This window comes from Limulus polyphemus, unplaced genomic scaffold, assembly GCF_000517525.1.
Source record: "Limulus polyphemus unplaced genomic scaffold, Limulus_polyphemus-2.1.2 Scaffold246, whole genome shotgun sequence".
In the NCBI taxonomy this organism is placed as follows: Eukaryota; Metazoa; Arthropoda; class Merostomata; order Xiphosura; family Limulidae; genus Limulus; species Limulus polyphemus.
The window spans coordinates 743,762-755,229 of NW_013665856.1; the positions used below are offsets into that span (position 1 = coordinate 743,762).

Sequence of the window (11,468 nt, forward strand, 5' to 3'; positions counted from 1 at the left end):
TATTTTCAATAAGCAATCCTGAAAAATATTTGGGGGTGCTTAACTTTTTTCCAGGTGTATAGTTGTTTAATTGACTGCAAACAGTTGTGACTTGCACACGTTAACCCTTTCATACTTAAAGAGCTAAGCCCATTTTTCTTAGCATATAAAGGAATTGGAATGGCATTAAAATTCTCCCTTTTCTTGAAACAAATTAACTAGCTTAACTGAGCATTATCAAATACTTTTATGATTATTTTTGTTTTTTTCCTTACATATACATATCCTGAGAAATACCAATCTGGGTATAATTAATGTTTTGCACTTTTTCTGTTTAAATTTCATTGATTTTTATATCAGAATATATATGCAAAACTGGAAATACTGAATAGTACAGAAAGTAATTATACATAAATTCTCTTATCTAAAAGTTCCTTCCCTTTTTTTTTTTCACTTATGAGTAAATTTGTACAAATAATAATGTTTTTTAAATGTATAAAAGGTGGAATTGTCAATTTTCAGTAGGAGTTTTTATTTGGTTTTCATTATTTATGAACTTAATAATGTTCAGTTTTGTAGTTTGTAATAGTGAAGAATAAATTTGTATGCTTTTCCAGATATACTTTTGAGAGAATGTTTTTAAAGACTATAAAAGCTTGTAGTTGTTATACGTTTAAGAATTTAACAATATTCTACCATTTCAGTTGGATAAATAATTTATTTTTTTTCATATTTTTACATTGAGTGAGTGAAAAGAATTATTTTATTTTCTGTAGTAGCTCCTGATCCTCCTCCTCCAAGCAAACCACTTCCTCCAATTCCTGTTGAGGAAGAACGCAGAGAAAAAGTACGTAAACCCCCACGGAATATCCAACCAGTTCAGCCTCCAAGAGTGCCGGAAGCTCGAAACTCTGGTTTGTTCAATAAATCCCCTGCCCGTAGACCAGAGGTGAGGCTTTAGCTGAATTGAAAATTTTCTTCCATGCTAACAAAACTATAAAATATATTGTTTTATAAAAGTAAAACTGACAAAGTAAGTAAAGGAATTTTATGATGGTATATGAACCCAAATTTAATAAAATATTAATAGTGTTAGATTTAAGTATTTATGATGGAAACCCCATATTTAAAAGCATTATATCTTAAAATTTACTTTTTTGTAGGGTAACAAAATTTCACTGGATTCACATTAAGAATTACAAGTTTTTATTCAGGGAGGTTTGGAAATGGTACAGAGTGTTTCCAAACCACATTATAATGCATCTCTAAAATTTCCTTTCTTACAAATTAGCATTGCTTTTATTTCTCTTTTTTTTTTCTCTCTTTCTCAAGAATATGAGATTGGTGATTTGTCAGTGTGCAGGGTACTACAAAGATCAATAAACATTGTTGTTTAGAGCAGATGATACTTGCTGTAACTTCATTGAATGATAGTCTTTAACCTCCCATAACTCCTGTGTTTCCTCTATACGCCAACATTGTGAAGAAACAGGACATCAACCTATACTATCCAATTTCTCTATCCTCTACAAGTTTAATACTGACCTGGAATTATTGATTAAAGAAACCCTCCACGTCAAACAGCACTCTCCAACACTGAACAACATGCAGTCTTTATTTGAATTATACATTTTTTAATTTGTTCGTATTACTGATTTTACATCGCTTTTTTTTTTTGTTGTGTTTTCTTGCTGTAGTTTCTCCCCATGATTATCGTTATATCTAGTCTTGATACTGATTGAGAATGATGGAAAGCATATTGGCCACCTTTTATGACCATTTTTGTGACACCCTATACCATGCCTAAACTTTCCTGAATAAAACTTGTGATTCTTAATGTACTTCTGAGGAAATTTAATTTCCCGTAGGATAAGTGTTTTGAAGATATGTGGTTTTCTTTATAATCACCCTATATGATGCATTCTAGAAGCAACCAAACAGGCACGCTTAGATTGTTATGACTTCAGAAAAAATGAATAAGAAATGCACTATGTTTGTGACTTTTCAATGACTTTTTGCAAGGGACTATATGGTATTTCACAAGTGACTTTAATGACACGAAATAGAAAAGAACAAGTAATATTATTAATAGTCTTAGAAAGCAGCTCTGTTTCAGGAATTGTGTATTGTATAAGGATGAGATAATTGATATCTGATTTGTTACAAAATAACTTCCAAGTTTTTTTTCATCCTCGGACAAACTATCCATTTTTAATATGGGTTTTTTGGATTTACTAGTAGTTTTACTATAGTAGAAGAATATTTTAAATAACATAGTATTTTCTTAGAACCTACCCAATAATATTTAGTGTTATAATATGAGCAGAACAGTATTAATTGTTTTATAAAATTATAAATTACTAGTTTTCTCTATTTTAAGCCAAACGTAATTTTTTCAGCATCTCTTATGATAATGGTGCTGTATTAGAAAACAAGGATAATGCTAATTTATTACACAATGAGTTAGCAATTTTGGATGTCTTTAATGTTTTTAACCTATTTTTCAGAAGTTTACTGTCTTAGTAATGATACCAAATAAGAAAAAAAAAGTATGAATATTTTTCTTTTCAGGATCTAGAAGTATTAGCTGCTCAACTGAATGAGCTGGCCTTAGGAGGCAGCAGTAGTGGAGCTGCAGGCAGAGCCAATGGTAGAGGTCCATCAGGATCAGCAATAGTAGTTAGTGAGCATTCTGCTCGTCAGAATGGTAGTACACCAGATCAAGTTCCTCCCATAAAACCACCTTCAGATTCTGATGAAGAGGAAGAAGAAGAAGGTCATGTTCAAAGTGATGGAACTTTACTGGCATCTGATCCACCAAGACCACTGTATGTATAAAATTAATAAATATTTCTCTAAATCATATTTTAATTTTTCTTGTATATCATTCATATGTCAGCAGTTTTAGTTTTATTTATTAATGCTCAGACCATTGGTTAAAAAATTATATTAAATAATGAACTGTTACAACAGAGACATATGGGAGACAAACGATAGATCTGAAATGCCATTTTTACATGCCACTGATTTTGAATCTGAAATTGACAAATTAAAAGGAAAATTAAAACAAAATATCTGTAGTTAATAAATTATACGACAGAGTTTGGGCCTTTTGGTGTTTCTAATGTTTGAGATATACCTACTTGTATCACATTAAAACAATATTTCCAGTAACTTTACTATTTCAAGAAAAATTGCTGTTGAAATATGTTACTGATCTTTCAGAATAGGGAGGATTTGAATATGTTTTTTTTACCAAGTTTTTTCATAGAAATTTTATAGAAAGCTTCAGTTGTATTTTAATGACTTTCCTCAAAACATTAGTAGTACACTTTTTTTCTTTTTCATGGCATGTTTATATGCCATAGCACATGTGGTGATGATGTGAATTAACAGATTGCAAAATTGTCATTGTCTGATCAATGAACATTTTGAACAACTGTTATTGGTGTATATAAACTTCTCAAAAGACCCAAGTGGCTTAAGTAAGAAATTTTCAGTAAGAATATTTTAGTTATCGGTATTTCTAACTTTCATGAAAAGGTTTCTTCTCAAAATAGGATGTAATAAAGTGTACAAAATGTTAGGTCTAAATTATGTATTTAAGTTCAAAACGTGTTTCTGATTTGATGAGATTAATGAAGAGAGTATATGAATGATTGGGTAAATTGTTATAGTAATGTAGTATGCACAGTGAAATCATGTTTATTTTCCTTTCTTTAATCAGTATAATTATTTTTAAACTTTTGATGGATAAAGAGATATCAGTAATGAAACTTAAAATTGATATGTATTATTTCAAGAATCACAGACCTTGCATTCACTGACATTTTGACAGAAAAGTACAACTAATTGAAAATGCATACAGAGCATTTCTTTATCACTTTCTATGTAAAAATTTTTAAAACTTGAAATAGATGAAAGTTTTGTAAGGAATTACTTGTTTTTTAATTGCTACCATGATCAGTGACAAATATTTTGATTTCCAGGCCTCCAGATGGGTATAGTAACAACAGTAGTAAAAACATAACGGTTCCTGAAGGTAAGTTTTATGCTATAGTTTTATTTTGTTTATGTGATGTATAAGAAGCTCATTGAAAGTAGTTCACTCTTATAAATTGAAATGTATGTAAAGTTTTTAGATTATGAAAGGTGCTAGCTACATACGTATATCTAATTCACTGGAAGTAACTTGGAGCAGAAAGTGTCCTGATAAATTTTAATGTGATGTAAATTTTGTTTGTATCATGCACTGTTTATACTTTTTGTTCTGGTATATTTTATATAGTATGCAGAATTATTGATAGCACATGGAATTAAACATGAATGGTCTATAACTAGAAGGAAAATTAACAAGTTCATGGAAGTTTTTGTTTTGTTTTTAGAGCCTGTAGCAATTCAAGCACCAAACAGACCTCTTCCTCCTACACCAGATGATGAAGACAGTAATGACAGAACCCTTGTGGTTAGAAGAGTGAGTAAAGTTTTATCTAGAAATAACAAACTCAGAAGAAAAAAAAACGATTAGTGAAGACCAGTCTCTTTAAGCACCACCATATATTTTAATCATTTGGAGATTTATGTTTCATTAAACTTTTATTGATAGTTGCTGTTGTTGTTTTTTAAGTAGTCATAAAACTTGGTATTAAAAGGGTTAGATTTTGTGAACAATTACCCATATATTGTAAGTTTTTAAAATATTGTTTTTTATTGATGACTATGCTAAGTTTGACTTTCTTGTATTAGTCCTATCTGTAGTGATCAGAATATATGTAATGGATTATCATTTGAAAGTAAAGAATTATTCTACAATAGAGGATTAGTATTTCTTGAAGGAATGGTTTTTACATACTTTGAAATGCCATTATGTTATTTTGTTGTACTACAGGGACATTTGAAACTCCTGAAGATTAGACCGTAGTAACAGAATTTTTGTAAGCGTAGTGTACACTTTTTGGATATAATTATATTCGTGAAAAACACTTTGAACACTATTGAAGAATTCACCCAACAATGTTTTATGATTATTCTTTCAGATTTTGTCTATGTCTGGTTGTGTTAGACATAATTTAAATTTTTTAACACCCTATTAATTGTAAAGGTTTATATTTTGCAGGTGTTTTGACACAGACTACATCTTGATCACATAATACATAATCTAGTGTATTTTTATATCTTTTTATTGACATTTAATTGACTGTTTTATATTGAAAGAAATTTTTAATTTATGTTCAAATTGTAGACAGTATTATTTCTGCCTGTTTTGTGATTCAAGAATGAGTTCAAGATCTCCATGCATCATATCTATCCATCCACACCTATTTCCCTGAAATTTCAGCATGCAGTAGAAAAACCTTTTATGCTGTTTTGTTGTCTAAATGACTAAATATATATTTGCCCAAATATGATTATTAGTACTTGCCCATTTTTGGGGGGATCAAAACTTATCAGAAGCTTCATTTTAGTAACACTTTCCACCACAATTACAGAATCAATCAAACAAAAAAGAAGGTGAGAGGTCAAAACGGGAACAAAATGGCAAAGAACGAAGTGGTCGAGAAAGATCCAGTAGTCAAGTTGAGAAAAACCATCGCAAAAGGGACTCTGTTGGTTTAGAAAGGGTTGAAAAAGCCAAACAAAGATCTGACAGAAAAGAGCGGCCTCCCCTACATAAAACTTCTTCATCCCCAATACCCGTGGCCTCATCATCTGTCCCTAATGGAGAGTCTCAGAGAAAAGAACGGGTTTTCTCACAGGGGCTAACCAGAAACAGTAGTCAGGTTGGTTGGATAGGGGGCATTACCAAATTCTCTCTTTCTTTATTTTAATTTCTTTAAGTTGCATTTTATTTATTGGTATTTTTTGTTATTATTAAATTGCTTTATTTTATCTCAAAGCTTATGGAAATTCAGTCAATTTCCAAAAAAACAAAATGCCTACTTTTTATGTAGTTGAAACTGCCACAGTAAATTGAGACATTAATCAAATACAAGGTAATATTATGATACCTGTTGCTGCCAAGAAAATGTTTTAATAATCACTGTAACATGATATATATTAAAATTTCGAAAACATTTTGAAATGTGTGAATAAACATTTTGGTTTACCTAAAAGCATACATTAACGGTTCATGTAATTAAAAAATTAAATGCTTGTCTCATTTTTCCTGGCTTCTTGTATCTTAAAATTATAATTATTGGAATATATACATTCTAGAGCTATGCATGTTTTAATCTTCATCCAGAATATCGTGGAATTCTCATAAGTAATTATTCTAATGTTGTTCAATATACATATTGTGAAATTATAGATATTTTTCCTAATCTACAAATCCTTACATTCTCTAGGCCTTTAAATTCTTAAGTATCTTAGTCCTCCAATATTAAATATTCCAGTGTTTTGTTGTTGTTCTTATTGTTCTTGGTACATATGTTAAGAGCTTTAAACATTTATTCAAATTCTAGAATGATTTATTCCAGTTTTAGTTGTTTATTTTAATATTCTCGATATGTACTCTAGAATTTAAAATAAGAAATTATTGTCTTAAATCTTCCTGGTTTTATATTTGTATAGTTTTAGATACTTGTTTCACTCCTACCTTTTTGAGATCAAATATCTTGCAAGTTTTATGTTGTTTGAGAACTCTTGCACGTGATACACAGCCTAGAGCTTGAAATTTTTGTCTCATTCTTCCAATTTTTAGATGTTTATTTTGATCTTATCTTTCTTGAAATTAAATATCCTGCAAGTTTTAATCTTATTTCAATACTTATGCTAGTTTTACAGATTCTTGAGCTTGAAATTCTCTAAATATTGGTTTTAAATTTGTGCTTGACCTTTGTCTTATATTTTTTAAGATCAAATATCCTGCAAGTTTTAATCTTGTTTTAATATGCTTGAATATCACATGGATTCTAGAACTTGAAGTAATTGCAATAATTGTGGTTTATATTTTAAAACTTGTTTCAGTCCTAAGAATGGTTCTTATTTCTCACACCATAACGTATTCTAATCGTGCTGAAGGTTGCTTCACTAATCATTTTAATGCTTAACAGGTAACTCAGCCTTTAAAGGCTCATTTGAATCATCTTTACTAAAATAAACCACAGATTCCAAAATTGGTTTGTTGATATTATGAATTCTAAATTAAAACCTTGTCTTAAACTTGGAATCCTGCAATATCGAACTATAATAGCTTGTCTGGATCAAAATTACACAGTAGAGCATGAAAATTTAAATAAAATTTAATGACTTAAATTGAGAGTAAAAGTTCAGTAGCTGTTTGCTGATTGTTTAACCTAAGCTTCATCTGAAGGATTAGAAGCATCTCGTTCACCCGTAGCGTAGTCTCATTTTCAAATATTTCCAAATATTTTCAGTAAAGCTGAAAATGAGACTATGCTACGTGTGTAGAAGACATTTCTAATCATTCAACTGAAGCCTAGATTAAACAATATGCAAAGGGCTACTGAACTTTTACTTGTAATTTAGGTAATGAATTTTGTTTGGATCATAATATCTGTGTTGTATATGAGATTTAGAAAGTGGTAAATTATGTTTATTTCTAAGCATAAAACTCATTAATCACAGAGTTGTGCGATCTAATTATAGAATCTCACCTGAATTATCCCTCTCAAGTTAGCACCTTGTCTCATAATCTTTGATACCACAGGCACCTAATGACTTAACTACAAACCACTGTATATATAGGTCATGATCAGTAAATTTGATAGTTATGCTGTCCATAAAAAAAGCAATATTAGTATGTTCTCTACATTTTTATAATTTTTTATACATACCTCTGTTGCTAAAAACAGGCTTTTCTGATATGTATATATAAAAGTTTTAGTTACCTTTATATGTTTTTTTATTTATTTTTTATGTTTTAATTCAAAACGTAATTTTCTCTTAGTTCAAAATGTATTTTATATTTTAACACTTTTGATATATTTCTTTCTTTTTTTTGTTCTGAGAGAATATGGGAATGCCACAAAGAAAATTAATGAACAACAAAGTTTGTTACCAGGTGTTACATAAAAAAAATGTGTCAACTAGCATATAAATGTTAATTTAATCAAACTTTTTCTAAGGAAGGGTATTCCATCTATCTGGAAGCCATTTTTTAAATTATCAGACTATATGTAGGTTGATGCTGTATATCTGCAGGAATCCTGATTAGATGTGTAATTATACAATATTTAATATTTTATGTAAATTATGAATGCTTTTTGAACAATAAGTTCCAAAGTATTTTAAATATTTATAATTTATGCTTAAAAATTGATAAACTGTAGAACTTGTTAGTGGTTTACTTTTGAGTATTTTTCTAAGCTCCTTCTATAAGTATTTTTTTAAACTTTGTCAAGGTTTACATTTATGCCTAAAAAAGTTACAGGCTTAAAATGAATAGGAGTATATGTTGTTGTTTTTTAATTTGTGATGAAACTTTGTGATTTTGGATTGATTCTAGTTACTTCCTAAATTTAATTGTCTTTTCTTTGTTAACAAAAACTTTCCTTAGTGTACACTAAGTGTAAGATTTTATTGTTAAAAAAAGAAAATTTTTATCTCTCTCTCTCTCTCTTCATGTTACTGATTATTACTAAGCACAGATATTAGTGGTTAAATACTAGTTTTAAATTACAAGTGATTTCAGTTATCAGTATGGCATTATTTCTGCTGTAATTTATCTTTAAATGTAAATTTAATAACATGAGACTGTTATGTTGCTGTATGTTTTATAGTTGTTTCACTGCAGAAATTGTTGTTGTTTTATAATAATTCTTTTGATAATAGTTAAGTATTGGTACTTCTAAAGAATTTTGCCAGCTACAATAAGTAACTAGAGGGAAACTTGTGATGTGCATTCTAAATATTTTTGTGATATTTTACATTTGAGTGCACAAAGTTTATAAAATGTTAAGACATTGCTGTGTATTTAAAGTAATTAAAACAATTAAGTGACATGTCTAGACTACTTAGGTAAGGGGTTAAGTACATAGAATTCTGAACAAAACTAATGGTCGTGTGGGGTGTCTTAGTGACTGTGAGGTTAAACATAAGAGGATTAAACCTATTCCACAACACATGATACCCACTAACTACCTATAGTACAAGAGACACTTTGAGCCAAATGATCTGATCAAAAATGACAAACCGATCAATTTGTTTAGTAAGAGACACCTGATCTAGCAATGCTTTCAAAGCCTGGATATTGGAGGCAAGTATTAAAACTCAATGAGTACTGGCAGTACCAGTACTCTAGATGTCTATAAACAAATGAAAAAATTCACACACAGAACCTTAACACATAAACACTGCTGTCTGAGATGGGTCTCTGAAGGATGACAGATCCTTTCCCCAAATACCTGCCCCTTTGCAATGCATAGTACTATCTACACCCACCCATTCCTTACACAAATGGTAACATTATCTGTAATTCCCTACTCATAATTTCATTTTTGCATAGTTTAAAGTGCTTCCATGTACATATGGTGATGTTGTTTTTGTTTCCTTACTTCTAATTTAATTTTTTCATAGTTTAATGAAGCTTAAAAAGTTTTCCATGCATGCACACACACATAACTCTTTTAATTATACAGGTTTATATTAATGACCATTTTCACACATTAGATAACACTTGTGGAGAAAAAAAAAAGTTATGCTATAGTGGGAAATTACAATAATAGGAAGCTTGTAATTATGAAATACTGTTGTTAATATGAACTTCATAGAACAACAAGTACATTGCTGACTATTAACTGTTGTGTCTGTTTAATTAATGGTTTACCCTTGTTGTTGGGCTCAGTGGTCAATATGCCAGACTGTGGAGCTGAGGTTCTATGGTTTATGTTCCATTACTGAAAAAAAACAGTGTCGCATGACAAAAGTAGCCCAGTAGTTGTTGAGTGGTGCCTTCTTTCTAGTCTCTCACTTGAAAATTAATGATGGCTAATGCAAACACCCTTCATGTAACTTTGCATGAAATTCAGCAAACAAACAATTGCAAATAGCAATAATAAATTATCTATTTAGAACTACTGTTCTTGATTGGTAGCAAGGAAATATATTCATGTATTTGTTAATTTGTGTTTGATAGTAAAACTGATGCTTTTTAAACATTATTCAGAAAGGTCTTTCCTTCTACTTTGCACCATTTTATCACAAGTAATTTTCTAGTTGCTGATACTCACATATAATATGGAGGGTTGTTTGTTACATATGGTAACACGAGATAATGAAAAAAAAATATTTGGAATCTGTTTATGTATTTTTTCCACTTAACCTAAGTTACCATATTCAATGGCCCAGCATAACCAAGTGGTTAGGGTGCTTGACTCGCAGTCTGAGAGTCATGGATTTGAATCCTCATCCCACCAAACATGCTCGCTCTTTCAGCCTTGGGGACGTTATAATGTGATGGTCAATCCCACTATTTGTTGGTAAAAGAGTAGCCCAAGAGTTGGTGGTGGGTGGTGATGACTAGCTGTCTTCCCTTTAGTCTTTCACTGCGAAATTAAGGATGGCTAGTGCAGATAGCCCTCGTGTGGCTTTGTGTGAAATTCACACAAACAAACAAACCCATATTAAACTATTATTGTGTGTTGCACTTTGTACTTAATTTATCTTTTATCAAGAGTTAGTGTTATCAAAATAATTATTTCTTGCAGTGATGTAAAATGTTCAACTTAACAATACACTGAGACTTATTAGGCCCAAAATTTTATTAAATTATGCATGGTTGTAACTTGTGGCAGAAATGATAGATCTTAAAGTATAATTTCATATACATCTGATTCAAAATATATAGTGGTCTAATTAAGAGGAGTGTGATAATTTAAAAAAAATCTTGTCTTAGCTTCCTAAACCACTTAAGCACATACACAAACTTAAAAGCTGAATAGGAGTGATAGTAATATTTATTAGGTTGTCAAGAAATTAATGTCTTGTTTTGGAACACTTTCATTAACCACCCCCAAGAAAGGTACATCACATATAATAGTTAAATGAACTGCCTAAATGTCACATTAGTGTAGCCTATATAATGTGTAAAGTTTAGTATGCTCTAATCCCTTATAGTGATGGCACACAATGAGACACATATTCAGCATATAATGCTGTTTGAATACAAGAAGGAAAACAAAGCCTCTGTAGCCATAAAGAATATCAAAGAAGTTTATGGAAATGTTTTGAACATTCGTAAGTGCCAACGACGGTTCAGCTAATTTTATTCAGGTTACTTTAGCCTTAAAAACTGGTGGCAGGGGCAGACATTTTTGAATTGATATTGATGCTCTGAAGATGCTTATTGAGTCTAACCCAAGGCAATACACTCGTGAAATGACCCTGAAATTGCATGTCTCTCATGAAAAAATATGTAAACATCTAAGGAATGTGGGAAAAATCCAAAAGAAAAAGTGTTTTGGTGCCTCCCGAACTCTCTGATGATCTTCATTTCCAACGTGTAAATGCTGCTTCATCTCTTCTGG

General features: G+C 30.4%; 1 protein-coding gene across 5 annotated transcripts in view; it reads left to right on the forward strand.

Moving 5' to 3' along the window:
* Nucleotides 1-11,468, forward strand: part of LOC106478754 (serine/threonine-protein kinase mig-15-like) — a 129,280-nt gene that overhangs the window by 93,778 nt on the left and 24,034 nt on the right. For 4 of the 5 annotated variants that reach the window (XM_022382398.1, XM_022382401.1, XM_022382399.1 and 1 more), the window contains exons 15-19: nucleotides 756-928; nucleotides 2,551-2,807; nucleotides 3,969-4,021; nucleotides 4,365-4,453; nucleotides 5,469-5,759. In XM_022382398.1, coding sequence (XP_022238106.1) covers nucleotides 756-928; nucleotides 2,551-2,807; nucleotides 3,969-4,021; nucleotides 4,365-4,453; nucleotides 5,469-5,759 — 863 coding nt within the window. The remainder of the gene's footprint in view (nucleotides 1-755; nucleotides 929-2,550; nucleotides 2,808-3,968; nucleotides 4,022-4,364; nucleotides 4,454-5,468; nucleotides 5,760-11,468) is intronic. The other variant, XM_022382402.1, reaches the window with a different exon arrangement.